At 42.9% G+C, this 16,092-nt stretch overlaps 1 protein-coding gene across 2 annotated transcripts; it reads left to right on the top strand.

The window, feature by feature from the left end:
* The first annotated feature begins 4,362 nt into the window (after positions 1–4,362).
* LOC136542413 (E3 ubiquitin-protein ligase BRE1-like 2) lies at positions 4,363–15,837 on the top strand. Of its 2 annotated transcripts, XM_066534838.1 has the most exons (19): positions 4,363–4,722; positions 5,752–5,913; positions 6,001–6,088; positions 6,181–6,411; positions 6,507–6,674; positions 8,774–8,964; positions 9,076–9,159; positions 9,250–9,369; positions 9,453–9,639; positions 9,750–9,910; positions 10,857–10,928; positions 11,791–11,867; positions 12,984–13,178; positions 13,486–13,558; positions 13,628–13,714; positions 14,233–14,370; positions 14,564–14,766; positions 14,845–15,007; positions 15,178–15,837. In XM_066534838.1, exons 2-19 carry the CDS (start codon positions 5,752–5,754, stop codon positions 15,307–15,309), a joined length of 2,532 nt encoding a protein of 843 aa, XP_066390935.1. In that variant the 5' UTR covers positions 4,363–4,722; the 3' UTR covers positions 15,310–15,837. The 2 variants fall into 2 exon arrangements, with proteins under 2 accessions (XP_066390935.1, XP_066390943.1); XM_066534846.1 differs by lacking the exons at positions 14,845–15,007; positions 15,178–15,837 and having other exon boundaries at positions 14,580–14,689.
* The last annotated feature ends 255 nt before the right edge of the window (positions 15,838–16,092 follow it).

Below are 16,092 nucleotides of genomic sequence, written 5' to 3'. Positions count from 1 at the left end.
TTTGCAGTTAAGAGATCTTGAGAGGGGTGTTAGACATTCTTGTGGCTACCCTGACCGATTGTTGATTTGATGAAAACAGCATGTAAACATTGCATTGTTGCTTACCAGCTAATGGGTCAGAAATATATACCAAGGAAACAACTTTCACAAAACTAATTGAGCTATTAAAGGCTACAATAGTCACCAATACAATAAACCATGTCGAATCAGCTGTCGAGCTGTATTCAAAACTTGATAGGCAAAAAGAGACCACCTGATTAGTAATTGGCACTCCTCCACAAGCGACAACTACCATAGCAACCACCCACCACATGCATGGATCTGCCGGAGCATCCTATAGAGGTGGAGAAACAAGCAACCAAATGAACATCTCCTAATAATTATTATAGATAAATAATTATACAAGACATTTTTATATTTATTCTTAAATAATATCATTGGAAGAACGTATGTAATTCATACATTTTATATTTAATGTCAGCTTACTTCTTGCCAAGAAGTTACCCCATCCTAGCTTCCCAGTGGCCACACTTGTGCAGTGTCACACCACGGCACTTTGAGCTCCCCCTTGCGAACCCTGTGCTCTGGCGTCGGAGTATGTGCACGAACTCCTTGGTGCGATTCCTCATCTGGAAAGCACGCCCATCAATCCACCGCGAAATTATCGATCATGACTGTAGATGCCACTTGATGTTTTCATGCAACTATTACCTGCTTCAAATCGAGAAATGGAGAACATGTCCTTTATTTCCATGATCAGGCAACAGCTCTTAGATGGCCATAGCAAGAGATACAGGCATCAGTTCACATTACCTGAAGATTATCAGCTTGTTCGCTTGCTCGTATATGATCGTGGATTATAAGCCGGAACAATATTTTTCTCTCACACCAAACTAGCCAGCAGTAAATAATCCACGATCGTTTACGACAAAACGAACATGCTATATTTGTGCAGGGTACAATACAGATTGGCAAAAGTGAGCAGCAGCAGCAGTGCCAAGATCCAGCAGGCTGCCCACATTCTCCCTAGCTCCATCTTCTCTCTGAACCTACTCTCTACCAGAACAACAATGCACAATTAAAATGCATCCAATTCAAGCATTCAAACAATGATTCGAACAGACCGGCCACAGAGTAATAAAAATTAAATATCTCTTTCACAACTTACCAAGAGCAGAGCACGTCATCACACTTGCCTGCACCACCTCTCTGCATCCACTATGGCATTGAAGCTAATGTTATTTGCTATGGGAAAAAACTCGATCTGTTAGGATTGCTCTGCTACTGAATGTGAACGGTGTTTAGATAATGCCCTTTATCTTTTTCTAGAAAAAAATTTCAAAGCCACCGGTGAGTTGTCAATTCGTATTAAAATGAGTTTGTTGCTAACCTAGTCATTTGTATACATAAATAAACAATATATATATATGAAAATATATACCCGTTGTTACGCGCATAATTTGCTAGAACAGATCCCTACTCCTTAGCTGGACTTGATGCACACTCAGAAAATCAAAATCGCAACAGCATTCTGAAACTCCCGATGAAGAAGAACGCACCGATAAATCATTGGCCTTGGTGGAGCCGGACCTCGATGACGACTTCTTCCTCCCGAAGAGCACGGACTTGCTCCACTTCGCTGGAGACTTCCCCATTGGAGTCTAATCCGCTGCGCACCGGACCGGAGGGGTTCAGACCGTAGATCAGTCATTGTCGGAGCGCCGCAGCAGCAGCCATCAATCGTTGCCGCACCGCTAGAGCCTGGAGCTGGGGTTTTGAGCCTAGGGAGGAGCGCAGGGCAGGAGCAGAGTGCGCGACGCGATGGGGCAGGGAGGGGAAGGAGGAGTCGGAGTCGCCGTGTGCGGCGGCCGCCGCTTGCTCCCACGCCCTGGCGCCCGCGAGTGACGGAGTCCGCGTCCTCCAGGGCCGCGAAGGCATCACCCTGCCTAGTCCTCGGTCGGAGCGTCACAGCAGCGCCATCGACGCCACGCCGCCACCGCCCGGAGCTAGGGTTTCGAGCCTGATGAGGCGCGCGGGGGGAGGGAGGGGAGAGGATGAGTCGGAGTCGCGTGTTGGGGAGAGAAATCGAGCTAGGACTGCCAGCGGCTTGGTGGCCGGTGGCCTGGTGGCCGGCGGTGGCACCCTACCCTGGCGTCCGTCTGTGGGGGAGGAGAGGAGTCGTGTGACTCCAGGCAGTGGCGATCTGCGTCGCCGCGCCCAGTGCCGTGCCCCTCGTGGTCGTCGTGCCCTCTGCAATGTGCCGTCTCCCTCGCGGTCGCCGCTTCCTGTGCCGTCGGCCTAGGATTCAAATGATCGTGGACGGGAGCAACCGAAATCAACGTGAGCCTGACCTGCAGGCGCATGCGCGTGGGAGGTCCGTGGGAGAGCGATGGAGGGCAGGCAGACTGTCGACGAAATATGGTCGGCAGTCTACCTAGGGGTATGCCTAAGGTAGTAGATTGGGGTATGCCTAAGGTAGTAGATTGTCGGCAAACAGATGCGCAAGCCACAAACAAAACGGTGACGCAAGACAGACACGAGGTTTTATCCAGGTTCGGCCGCCGCGAAGGCATAATACATACGTCTGATTGTATTGTTGTATGTCAATGAGAGATGTTTTTTAGAGGGGTCCCCTGCCCGCCTTATATAGTCTGGGGGGCAGGGTTACAGATCTGAAAACTAATCCTAGCCAGTTACAATTGCCATAGGTGGCCGGATAAGGATTCCTATTCTAACCGACCGGGATCTTGCTTGATCTCCAAATCTGCCTTAATTCCTTGCGCGGGATTCCAAACAGGTTGGCCGGGCCGCGCGTCGTCTTCTAGTGGATCAGACCCCCTGATCCGGGCCGGCCCAAGCCTAGCCGTAAGGGTATAGAGATTAATACCCCCACACACACTAAACATGAGCCGTCGGATTTGGATGGGTAATGAGAGAGAATGACTAAGAGATAATCTAGTGCACCCGTTTCGATAGTGTTATATTTCTGGGTATATTTCATGGGTGTGGATGTAGCATATGTCATGACTGTGGAATAGATATTTATTGTGTGACTGTAGATTTATTCTAACTGATATATTATAGGGGTAAATAAATATACGCCGCGTGAAGCCAGGTACTACAAGCGTTACTGTGATTTGAAAAGAAAAAAAAAACGCTCTCTCTGCGCTTCCCCGCTACCGTCCACTGCCGTGCTATTCCATTCCTATTTGCTCACAAGTGCTTTTGCATGCCTTGGGCGAATGACTGTTAATCAATCTTCTCCATGCTCAACAAGATCAGACAATCAGTGGGACGCCAATAGCTGGTGTTTGTGGAAATGCCAGTCAGGTACTACTGTACTAGGAAATGAAAGTATGCGCAATTTGGATTACCAAACAAATAAAGATAAGCTTAAATTTGATCCGAAATAATTGGCTGCTTACGATGGCTCCAACGGAACAACATTCTCAATGCAAAGTTGACCATATCAAATTAGGGTTCGTATCCTTATCAGTTGTCAGCTTCAGTCACATTTTCTAAAACGTTTTCTTCCTCTCTTCCACCCCACCTCTTCGTCCTCCTCGTCCTCGCCCCCGCCGCCCCACCGTGGCGCGCTAAAGTTTTGCCGGAGCTCCACGGCCGCGGCCGTGGAGATCCGGCGAAACCCTAGCGCACCTGCGGCGGTCGCCTTCTTCCCCTCCCTCCTCCTTCTGCGGCGAGCACCGGCCATGGAGCTCCTCCGCCCCGACCTGGCCCGGCTGCCTCCCCCGCCGCCAGAACCTCTAACCTGCCCTGCCGCCGTCCCTACTGCATGTTTGGCCTTCCTCCCCCACCCCACTCCAATGTTGGGGAAGAAGGGGGTGGGGCGGGCGCGGGTGAGAAAGAAGTACAGTGTGACTGATTGGCGGAAAATTTGGACACGGGCGCGGGCACGGGCGTAGGTGACTAACGGAAATTGAGAATCTCAGGGCACTGCAGTGGAGTAATTCTGATCAAATTATCAATTTGTACAGGCCACCATCAGTAGACCTAAGCGGTCTCTTCTGAAACGAGTCTACTACGTACCAATGAACGTTCTTGCACTATCTCCACCACGATGCCAAGCTAAGCTGCACCAGCCACTGTCATGCGCATCGAGTGGGAGGCGGCCATGCCGCTGCCGCTCCAGTGGCGGCTCCGTCACGAAGCCATCGCCGACGAGTTCGTTGCCGGAGGAGGACTCGAACCGCTTGCGACGGCCCGGGCTGCGTTCGCGGCGCCGTCGGCTGGTGCCTGGTGGGCTGGATGTCCCTGGCCGGCCGGGCCGAGAGAGGCAAACATGGGCCCGGCCCACTCTAGCGCGAACTGGTTGAGCTGACATACTCCAGCCGTCTAGCGCGAGCGGATCAGCGGTAGCACATTCCGCCGCTGCTCCGACGAGCTCGCCCGCCGGCGCCGACTCGTCTCCCGTCGGACCAATCCGCCAAAAGCGGCCCGGCGCACAAGAGGCTTCCCTCCGCGCATACTTGCCTGCCTCTTCGCCTTCCCCAGCCTCCTTCTGCGCCCGGGCACGGGCTCGCGGCCTTGCGCGCCCGAGCGCGTGCAGGCGGCGCCGAACCCACCTCCTGCTCCACCCCGTCGGAGCTCGCCGGCCACGCGGAGGGATTCATTTCCTCGCAGTCTTCTTCCTCGTCGTACTCCACGGGTTGGATTGGCGTGGAGTGGAGAGCAGTGCAGACCTGGGATTGAATTCTGGTGTAGGTAAGGAACCCTAACTTGCTTGGGTGGAATTAACTGACTTCTGCGATGGATGGTGTCAGGAATCACATCAACATTAATAATGACCAGTGAAGTACCTCAAGTACTCTTATGCATCATGCTAAACTCCTATGGTAGAAGGTGATTTGACATTTGAAACCGTTGTCTTGTAGATATTTTGCTAACGTTAGTTAGTACATTAATGGTAAGATAAGACTGAGGAGTTCGTGATTGGTATGTGAAAGATCTGAGGTGGAAGCCTTTTGTTGAATTTGAGTTGCTTTACAATGGGCTTTTTGGTTCTCAGCCAATGAGCCAACCAAAATTTTGTACTGTCCTCAATTGCCACAGCAAAAATGAGCAACTACAATCTTAAGAACACAGGCTGTGTGGCGCATGTTTTGGCTTGGTTGCATACAAAGCTAGATGTCACCTCCTGGCTGACTGTTTAAACATGTCATTTTCTTGTTACCAATCTTCTGATTAACATATCTTCTCAACCATCCATCTGATGTGCAATGATGCAATCCATTTGAACTGTTGTATTACTTACAATCAGATCAATAAATGAAGATCTGCGCTGTCTTTGTTTTGATGCTAAAATAAGTTAGTGGCATGTGTCATACTCACAGTTTCGGCAAACTTTGGCATGGCTTCTGTCCAAGTACCATTTTTCCTTATTATTTTTGCATTGCTTGTGAATCATTACAGCCACAGCCCAACATCCTTTTCTCACCAATGCTTCGGCATCATCAACATTTTTGTTTGGTCCACCAGAGTCACAAACCGAAAACAAACAAATTTCTAGTAATAATGCTATAATATAGCACTCAAAGTTTCAGTTGTAATTTGGTCTGAAAAAGTTGCAAGCTGACCATAAAAATTGAGTGCCTGTGCTATTATATTACTTGAGTAATTCTGAAAGTTTGGTTGCTGGATTTTACATGTTACTTTGGTGTCCTTTTAAAGTCCCCATTTTTCTGTTGTAGGATCTGATTCTGTGTTTTCGTTATTATTACTTTATTTTCACAGATGGATTCAACAGCTCTTCAATATGAAAACCAAAAGTTGGTGCAACAACTGGAGGCACAGAAGTCTGAAATGCATGCATTGGGGCGCAAGTTCAAGGAGCTGAGAGATGAGCAATGTTCTTATGACAAGACTCTGATTTCTTTGAATAAACTGTGGAACCAGGTTCTTTCCTTTGTGTCTGATATGAAAATTTCTCTATGGACCTTTTCCACTCCAGCATGTTTCTCATTATGTCTATGTATATTATAGCTGATTGATGATTTGGTTCTGCTTGGAGTACGGGCTGGTGGGGATTTGGATAATTTGCAAGCACTTGACCATGAAGAGTTATCAGAAGGTTGCGGCAAATTTGATTAACATTGCCTTTTAAGGTCCAATTCATTTCAGCAGTGATGCTTTTTAGCTGATTGTTTACTCATTGTTCCTCAGAATCTTTGGAGTCGTGTCCTTCTGAGGAGATATTTCTCTTAAGGCTCTTGAAGTCAAACAACATCAGAGATAATAGTGACACTAGCTTGTTGGAATTTGTTGAAGAAGCTCTTGCTTTTCGGTGTTCAGCAACTGTTACTCTGATGAAGTCCCTGCAAGAGACTATTTCTTCACAGCAAGCTAGAAGTGAATCTTTGTCTTTAGATTTGAATGGACAGAAGTCAAATGAAGGTAGAAAGGGAAATTTCCACATTTTTCCTTCTTATTTACTCTGCACCTTAGTTCTCTACCCATTTTCCATTTAATTAAACTGTATCTTTTGTTAGATGTTATTGTTGCCCTTCAAAATCATAATGATTGCTTGAAAGAGGTGGCTGAGAATGCGAGTCAAGCTATCTCTATTATCAACGAGAAGCACAAAAGGTATCTTGATGAGATTGAGGCTTTTAAAAGCAACCATTCAAGTGATCTACAGGAAATCAAGTGTATTTCAGGTATTCAAATCTTCCATCTGGCTTCAGTTTGGGTAAACTTTAGCTGCATCCGCATTTAAGACGATTCTTTCACAGCTCTTGACTTTTCTCCCCTCTTATGTAATGTACTACTACCCCTGTGTCACAAATAGGTGATGGTTTTGGACATTGGCACGATGTCTAAAAAACTTTTTTTTTGTTATAATATACTTGTAATGAAGGGCGGGCCTGGTGCAAGCGGTAGAGTCTTACCGCTTGTGACCGGAAGGTCCCGGGTTCGAGTCGCAGTCTCCTCGCATTGCACAGGCGAGGGTAAGGCTTGCCACTGACACCCTTCTCCAGACCCCGCACAGAGCGGGAGCTCTCTGCACTGGGTACGCCCTTTTTTTTTATAATATACTTGTAATACATAAAAACAAAAGTATATTATTATTATTATGACACTATTATCGATTCAAAACTACTCGTATGATCATCAAATATCAAAGCTCAACACATAAAAAGTAATTTGCCATATTATATGAAATAAATTCTGGTTTTGCAACGGACCTTTATGCTATGCTCTGCATATTTATTTGGCAGGGTGTTCAGAGTGTACTGATACTAGGTGAATTCCCTGTGCGTTGCTACAGGATGGTTTAAGACAAATTCAACAGATGGATTTGCGTAGACATTTTAGAGTTAATGATTTCAGAAAAAAAAAACAATTGAGAGCAATGATCTGCTTTTCGGAGTCTTATGCGAACACGCTGGAGTAGCAAGATGGGAGAATACTATAGGACAGACGCGCTCCACGTTCTCCAAACACGAAAGCAGCAGCAGGTAGCAAAGGGTCTTCATGCATGATCTGAAATGTTAACTAACAATTTAGTGATGTTTGATCAAATGATCAGTGAGGATCAACTATCCTGCTCTATCAGCCTAGAAGTTGAACAATAAATGGGTTCTAGAAAGGCGGATTAAGTTACGTAATAGAGTAATCCTATGATCCTGTAAAATTAATTGATCGTTTCAATTGCTCGTGCATATATCCTGTCACTGTCATATGAAACTATCATCCTGCAACTGTAGCTGATCCAGTACAGCTACGAAGCCATCTGTACACCATTTATTGGCACCAAAGATGTGTTGAGCAGCAGCTTACTCTGTTAATGAAGGGATGGTGCCGCTCATACTGGTATTCCGTGGTGGAGCCTGAATTGTGTAAACCAATTGGTTGGAGGTGGTCAGAGATTGGAGCAACCTGCTGGTGCTGTGCGTGGCTGGGAGGCAAAGCTCCAGGGAATGAAGCGCTGACAGATGTGTGCGTGGCTGGGAGGCAAAGCTCCTGGGAATGAAACGCTGACAGATGCGTGCATGCCGTGTGACTTTTAAACTGAGGGGAAACATGGTGATGATCAGAGCAGGGATTTGCGAATGCGCAACAAAACTGGAGGCTGCCAACTGGGATAAGGTGGTGGTCAAAGACCAGAGGAGCCGAGGAGGAGATGAAATAGTTGAATTGGAAGAAGAGAATAGCAAATCTGCATCTGGTGTCTTCTGCTCGATGGGTTGCTGTGTTCAAGAAGTACGGAGATCAGTGACTATAGCTTTTGTTTTGTTTATGATTATGCTGCTCCTGTGAAGACTAGCGGGAAAGTTCACCTTCTTAGGTCAGGGTTCGCTGTTAAGTTGTTTTTCCAGTTTTTTTGTTTTATTAGATTCCAAGGTGTGAGAGTGTGATGTTGTATGGGGGTTCTTTTCCCCTTTTTTATTCTTCTTAATTCTTAATGTGGCAATAAGCACCGAATGTACGAATGTTAACTGTGAAGTGCTGAGGGGGAGGGATCAACCCCTTAATGGGCCTGCCGTGGTGCTGTGGTTAGTTTACCTGGATAGCAGGTGGGCCTTTTGGATTTTTCGGGCTGAGAATGCATGACATAGAACAAAGAACGCGACCCAGCTAAAATACACGCATGTATAATTGTATATACATATATACTCGTTTTTTAGCAAGACAGTAAAGTATTTCCAGGAATACCCGAACATCCATATAGGATCCACCCATGAGTCTGACCATTGTAGTTTGGCTGACATGGTCTAAACAAACTCATAATGCAAATGCTTTCATTGGATTGCAGGTGAGCTAGAGGAAAGCACTGCAGAGCTTGAGGAAAGTCGAAGGAAGTTGGTTGTGCTCCAGTTGCAGAGGCATGGTTCTGTAATGGATGCATCCGGGGCAAATGCTGTGAATGGTGGTATTTCTACTCATAAATCTTCAGATAAAAGTATGAGCTGGCAAGACCTCAAAGATGCAGTTGACGCAGCTAAGGTAATTGTGAACTGTAATCATGTTAATCTTCAAATCTTCTCAGTTTTCATCTTTTAGTGGTATGTTTGATCTTTCACTGCTAATTTGTGGAATTTCCCCAACTGAGTGCAGACCCTCGCAGGAAACCGTCTATTAGAACTCCATCAGACTCAAGAGGATAATCTGATACTATCCAAGGAGCTGGGAGATCTTGAGGTTGTTACCTTGATTTGTAGTGAAGGGTTGGCATTTTTGTATTTTAAGTTGGATCCTGTTTTTTCTTATTTCACTGTGCTATGCATGCAGGGGCAATTGAAAGATGAGAAGTATGTCTTGGTATCCAAACCGTACATGATTCTTAATGATAAACTACAGCATCTGAATGCTGAGATAGAGCGTTATAGAGGGTTGGTTGAAGTTTTACAGGTTTGGTGTCTGTCCTCTGTTATACTGCTTTGTATTGCATTTGTTTTGGTTTTTCCCAGCTTTTCTTCATTGTGTGAATTTAGAATGACAAGGACCAGCTCATGCAAAGGGAGAAAGAAATTTGTGCAAAATCAGAATCAGTCGACAGTATTAAACAAACCATTACCACATATGAGACCAAAATTGAAGAACTGGAAACTCAAATTCAGATACTCTTTTCTGAAAAGAATGATCTTGAAACCAAGGTTGAGGAGACTTTGCAAGATTCAGGTAGAGGGGACCTGTCACATATGCACCTTATTTTAGGAGGAGGGGGGTGGGGGGTGGGGGTGGGGGTCAGTTGCTCATCTCTTCTTGATTGTTTCCATTTATCCTTTTAGGTAAGAAAGACTTCAAGGATGAGATTCATGTTATGGCCGCAGCACTCTCCAATGAACTGGGTATGATGGAGAATCAGTTGAGTCGATCAAAGGATGCAGCTTCTGAAGCACTTGCATTGCGTGAGCAAGCAGAATCACTCAGATCATTGGTAGCTAAAAAGGTTTGTCTTTGATCTGGTTAACCATCCCTTGCATACCATTTCCTTTATTTTGCCTATGTCGAGTTGTTTTGTAATATTCTTATTCATGTAACCTAACGTTGTTTTAAAGCTTAGCCTGTCAGAAGTTAGCTTCCTACGCACTCATGAAAAACATTCATGCATATATTTCTTCCACTCAGTTCTTTTTCTCCCCTAATTTCAAAGTGATGGTTGGTTCCCCAATCCCCACCCTGCGACTCTTGGGACCGAACCTGGGTGGTGGTGCCAGTTCACGCCCATAATGACTGAAAGTACATGCTTGTGGAGTTGTGGTTCCATGCTATTCTTCATCCAGTCCTTCAGTTCATAATTTTAGATTTTACCTGGTTTCTCTTGATGTACTCCTCATTTGGCATTCATCTGTCTGACATATATAGTATATCCATGGAGCATTACCTTATTTTGTTTATTATCACTGTGGATTCTCCACATAACTCGCTAATTTCATAATATAATCATCGAAGTCCAATGCACTGTTTTCGGAGTAGGACTGGCATCAGTATATGCTTAGGTTGTGATGACCATGGTTAAGTCGAATGAAGTTAATACTTAATACTCTACGGATTGGATATCCTTTGAGCATAAAGCAGTGCACAACATAATGGGTCTGGAATTTTAGATTTTTGGATTTAGTTGAGTTCATTTGGTTAATTGGCTCACTGCATTCTGACTACCATGCTCGCGTCAAAGCAGGACTATGCGTGGGACCACTGTGGGATAGAGTCAATAGACATGCATACTTTGATGCCATCTTGCATAATTGTATGATGGTGTTATGTTAACCTAAAAAATGTTTCAGTAGAGTTATATGTTGAATAGTTCTATATGCTGTAATCCTCTTCTGCAGACATTGTAAAGAGCTAGGAAAATGACTAGTACATGTGATGAAAATATGTTGAATTTTCAGATTGAGGAACACAAGAAGATATCCAATAAATACAACTCACAAGTAATTGAGATCAAGTCCCTCAAGGCATTGGTATGTTATCCTAAAAAATTCTGTTTCCTTAAAGGTGGTGCTAAGAGCCTGAGAAATTGATACATATATTCACCCCCTGGGAAAATTAGTGTATTTCCTTGGTGTCTCTTCGAGTTGTGGAACTTTTATCAAAGACACCAGTAGCAGCTATATCAAGTTTTTGTCTTTGTGTTAGCAAGGACATTTGACATTATAATAGTGAAGAGCTTGATTGGTTAGTAGTATAGCATTTTAATAATAGACTTGACACTAGTATATTGTTGATTAACATAGCATTTGGTCTTTTCAATTTTATGTATCAATATGTAATCAGCTTTGCAGTTAGCTTGTAAAAAATGTTGCTCAATGGCCTGCATGCCCATATTCACGTCTTTGATTTGTATAAAAAGTAAAATCACGCATGAGCTGTGTATGTTGTAATGATCGTCAGTATACCAGCATTTGGTTGAGGATATAAGGTTTGGACCATCTATTTACTGTCGGGTAGCTTGATCATGAATTATATTCCTTTTCTCTTCTTGAAACTAAATCTTAATTAGCATTCACGGATGCAAGTTTCGAGCACAAGTTGCGGTTAAATGATACTCCATCCGTCCTGAAATATAGTGCATTGTGACCTCTAAAATTTGTACTGAAATATAAGACATTCTATATGGTGCCCATGCTCAGATTTGACAAAGTTTGTTAAAAAGAAACCATAATTTGGGAGGAAACTCCTTAATTGGGTTTCATCCATGGGTGCATGCGTCATTGGAGCATTCCCTTAAGTTGTCTTAAAATTTTTGGAATGCATTGTATTACAGGACGGAGGGAGTAGGTTGCAGGGTTTTCATTCATATTTTGTCAATGAAATTTCATTCAGGTTGAGGAGTTGGAGCAGGAAAAGCAGGAGCTGGAGTTTATTGCAGATATGTACGCGAAAGGAAGTTCTGAGTCAAGGTAAAACTTGGCCATTATTTTTTATATCAATTTTTAATGCTTAAAAGGTATGACACTTTTAAAATGGTTTGTAATCGTATTGTTGAACTGTCCTCATCGTTATATTCTTTTTTTTTCCTTGTTATTTGATGGCATTTCTGTTCTCACAGGATGACTATCTGCTTTAAAATTAGATGTACAATACCTCAGGATTGTTAGATAGTTTGTAAATTGCTCTTTGATTCGTAGTGCTTCTCCAAAGCAATATTTTCGAAATAAATAGATTTATTGCTATATTTGCTGATAGTATGTCAATTGCTCTATGATTCTTAGAGCTTCTTCAAAGCAATAGTTTCTAAAATAAATAGATTTCTTTTAGTTTAAGTGATTCGATGTAAAGAAGCAACCCCTCACAGCCCAGCTAGGATTGACGTGGTGGTGCTTGTAACTTTGTAAGGGGCCGATCCTTTTCTCTCTATTATGCAATGATACGCAGATCTCCTGCGTATTCGAGAAAAAAAATAGATTTATTGCTATAGTTGCTCATGTTCTTAAATTTAATTTATTCTCAAGCAAGTTGGGGGTAGGCTAGAGATGAAACTTAAACATGAGAAAAAGGGGCTAAACGATTAAAAAGAGGTATTAGGAACAGTAATAATAGCAGTGGTAAAAGGGGACTGAGCCTATATCATGGTCTATGCACTTTGTTATTTTTTTTTAATTTATTGCGGTGCATGCTGGTTTCATGTATGTATCTGCCTAGCTATCTAAGTGTGCTATCTTTGAATAATCATGACCTGGTCTAACATCTATCAAGCTCTTAGGAAAAATGATAACTGTTAATTTTACCTGCAAGTTGCAATTAGGTGGACTATTTGATATAGGACTCTAAATGTTGTTGGTAATTACACATAGCAAATATAGTTCAGAGAACTTAAAATTTAAACGTTTTAAAAAATAAGAAGGCTAGGCAGGATACTGCAACTACTCTTCTGGGGTGAACAGTGGATGATTGAGGAAATGTATGTATAATGCAAGAATCACATTTACATGCATGTATATTTCATTTTCTTGAACAACATATATATTACATTTGATTCATTATATCACATCATTTTCTCTACATTGTGCATCTAGGACAATTGCTGATATTGAAGAATCAGAAACCCGAGCTCGCAATCAGGCTGAATATTTGAGGAGCAATCTAGAGGAGCATAGTCTTGAGCTTCGGGTTAAAGCAGCAAATGAAGCTGAAGCTGCATGCCAGCAAAGGCTTTCCTTTGCTGAAGTGGAACTAGAGGAGTTAAGGACCAAAGTAGATGCATCTGAAAGGTTGGCTTTCTGCCCCTGGGGACAATGATATATTTACAAACTAGAACAATTGATAGCTCTTGGTCCTTATAATTCAGTTTATCTGAAAACTTTTCATGCTTATCTCAAGTTGTATGCAATACTCAATTTAGTGTTCTTTAGTTATATGAACTAGTATATTTGCTGGGTGCACGTGATGTAAAGTGGCAGGTATTATATGTTATATCTGTGAATCCAGTAAACATTTAGATTTGTTTTGTTAAGATTTGATTTTCTATGTCTAAGCCATACTCTGTCACCTCTGTGGCTCTGTGATCTGTTTTATCAGAGATGTTGTGGAACTTAAGGAGGCAATAAGAATTAAAGAGGCTGAAGGAGATGCCTATATTTCTGATATCGAGGTTAGTTTTTTTTTTTGTTTATCAGTACTGTTTTTGAGTATGAGTAAAATGTATAATATTTGCATACAGACAATTGGTCAAGCATATGAAGACATGCAAACGCAAAATCAGCATCTTCTTCAACAGCTTACTGACAGAGATGACTTTAACATAAAGGTATTTATTCGTTCTCTCCTTTTTCACTTTCACGTCAAAGCTGCAAACTCATAACATACAGATTGGAGATACATGCCCAGAGTTTTTGATGCCAATCTTGACATGACACTACCTACTGTATAAAGTCATGAAAAGCTGTAAAATTTCAGACAATCTTATTGTTTCTGCCTTGTTAGCGTCTTAGCGAGCATAATAAGTATGTAAGTGATCAACCATATTTTGATGTGCAATGAAGTGTGAACCTCTGGCAAACAAGGAAAAAGGATCTAACAGGAAACATAATATACCAAGTATTGTGGGTTTTATGGCATATTTTTGCAGATATTGTAGTGCCTGAGACAAAGAGCTTCACTTACGTCTGATTGGCCACCTCATAATGTCTATTAGCTAGTTATTGCTGGAAATTATGCACATTAATCAAGTTTACAAAACTCTTTCTGCAGTTTTGCATTGGCAAAAGCAATATAAGCTTTGATTTTCTTATTGGTTACTACAGTAACTTAAATCTCATCTATCAGCTAGTATCAGATAGTGTGAAGATGAAACAAGCTTGTAGCTCCCTTCTCTCTGACAAGCTTATGCTAGAGAAGCAACTCCAACAAGTTAACACTTCACTGGAATCATCTAAACTGAAAATTGCCCGTGGTGAAGAGCAGGTATTGTCTTATGTCGTAATACTTCTTTTCTATAGTATCATTTATTGGCAAGTTGCAGTCACTGAATTTATTTGTGTGCCAACAGAGTCCTAGAAAATAGCAAATATCAACTTTCAAAAAGTACATTTATTTTAGTGCTTACACTCGGAAGTGAGTGAACTTTAATAGTGGTTTGCTTCGATGATTCTTACAGATGAACACTTGTGTAGTGCAAGCTATAAAAACTTCAGCTGAAAACAGGCATCTTACTATAAGCCTGGAAAGGATTGCCCTGGAGGTATCCAACACAGATAAGGAACTCAAGTGGCTTCGCTCCTCTGTTGGATCCTCTGAGAAAGAATATGAGCAAACTCAGCAAAAGATATCTGAGCTGAGAGCATTGCTGGAGCATGAGAGGTTAGGCTTCTGTTGCAAGTTGATCGTACAATGCCGCTGGCTTCTCGTCATTTGCTTGTTACCTTTACTTTTTTCCAGGAATGAGAGGCGGCGGCTCGAAGAACAATATGAAGAGGTGAAAAATGAAGTTATGGAGCTGACCTCTGAGACTGAAGAGACTACTATCCAGAAACTTCAGGATGAAATAAAAGAATGCAAGGCTATTCTCAAGTGTGGTGTCTGCTTTGACCGGCCTAAAGAGGTACATACAATGTCTTGTACAGCTTATCTTTTTGAATGACCTGAACCTGTTTCTGAATCATGATTTCAGGGGTCTACACCATTCTTACCTCTTTGTATCTCTGGTTGTTGGATGAACAGTTTGCTGCCTAAACTGACGAGGGTTGTATTTCTCTGCATATTCGTTAACAGGTTGTGATCACCAAATGTTTCCACCTATTCTGCTCGCCATGCATCCAGAGGAACCTTGAGATTCGCCACCGGAAATGTCCTGGCTGTGGAACCCCATTCGGACAAAACGATGTTAGGGAGGTGAAGATATGAAACCTCACCAAAGTGACAGCGACAAACTGACTTGTGTGTGAACAGCAGCGACAAACTCCCCTGTGAATATCGTCTGTTATCTTGGCGAACATCTAGATCTAAGTTGCCCAAGTAGTTTCGTGCATGCATACAACTCCGTAGGTAGCTATTTCTCACGCAGATTAATTAGGTACTTCGCACATTATGATTGTCATCAGAGATGGCGGTGTGCTGATGGCACAAGGACGAGGGTAAGAGCTTGCGGATTATTGTGGGCTCTTGCCTGCCACAAGTAGTTGTAGTTCCAGGCATAGGGCTGTTTGGTTCATGTCCTCACCTCAGCCACTAGGTCAGACGGAGGTTCTCTGCGTTAGATAGGTTTGTCTGGGCCTCTAGGGGGCAAACCAAGCAGGTCCAAAGTTGTTTATTTTGTTTTTATGACTTCCATGTGTTTGATAAGCTACGATTGTGGATTGTACCAAGACAATATGTGAAGCCAAAATTCTGTCAATCCCAAAATTCATGTGCTTTCGGACTTTATGCCATGTTTGGGTTTCCTAAGAATTATGAGAATGAGAGATTATGAGAATGAGATCCAAGTAGATAGAATCTAATGGGAGATTCTTATAATCTAACAATCAGTTTTTGAGAATTAAACTATACACCTCCATCCTATTATTTTGTTACATGTACGCACACTTACATATATGAACGTGCGCACACGCACCCTATCCTTAGACCTTACGAGGAACTTTAAAAGACCGATTCAACATATCCTACTATCGAAGGACATGTCGTCCACTA

The sequence above is a fragment of the Miscanthus floridulus genome, chromosome 1, assembly GCF_019320115.1.
Source record: "Miscanthus floridulus cultivar M001 chromosome 1, ASM1932011v1, whole genome shotgun sequence".
Lineage (NCBI taxonomy): Eukaryota > Viridiplantae > Streptophyta > Magnoliopsida > Poales > Poaceae > Miscanthus > Miscanthus floridulus.
The sequence above is the reverse complement of the archived record's forward strand: the minus strand, read 5'-3'. Positions and strand labels throughout refer to the sequence as shown.

Bases quoted from the DNA above. Each gene is read 5' to 3' on its own strand.
- LOC136542413 (XM_066534838.1), top strand. From the start codon at position 5,752: ATGGATTCAACAGCTCTTCAATATGAAAACCAAAAGTTGGTGCAACAA. The intron at 6,675-8,773 runs GTATTCAAATCT...ATTGGATTGCAG, and splicing joins GGAAATCAAGTGTATTTCAG to GTGAGCTAGAGGAAAGCACT. The intron at 14,767-14,844 runs GTTAGGCTTCTG...ACTTTTTTCCAG, and splicing joins GCATTGCTGGAGCATGAGAG to GAATGAGAGGCGGCGGCTCG.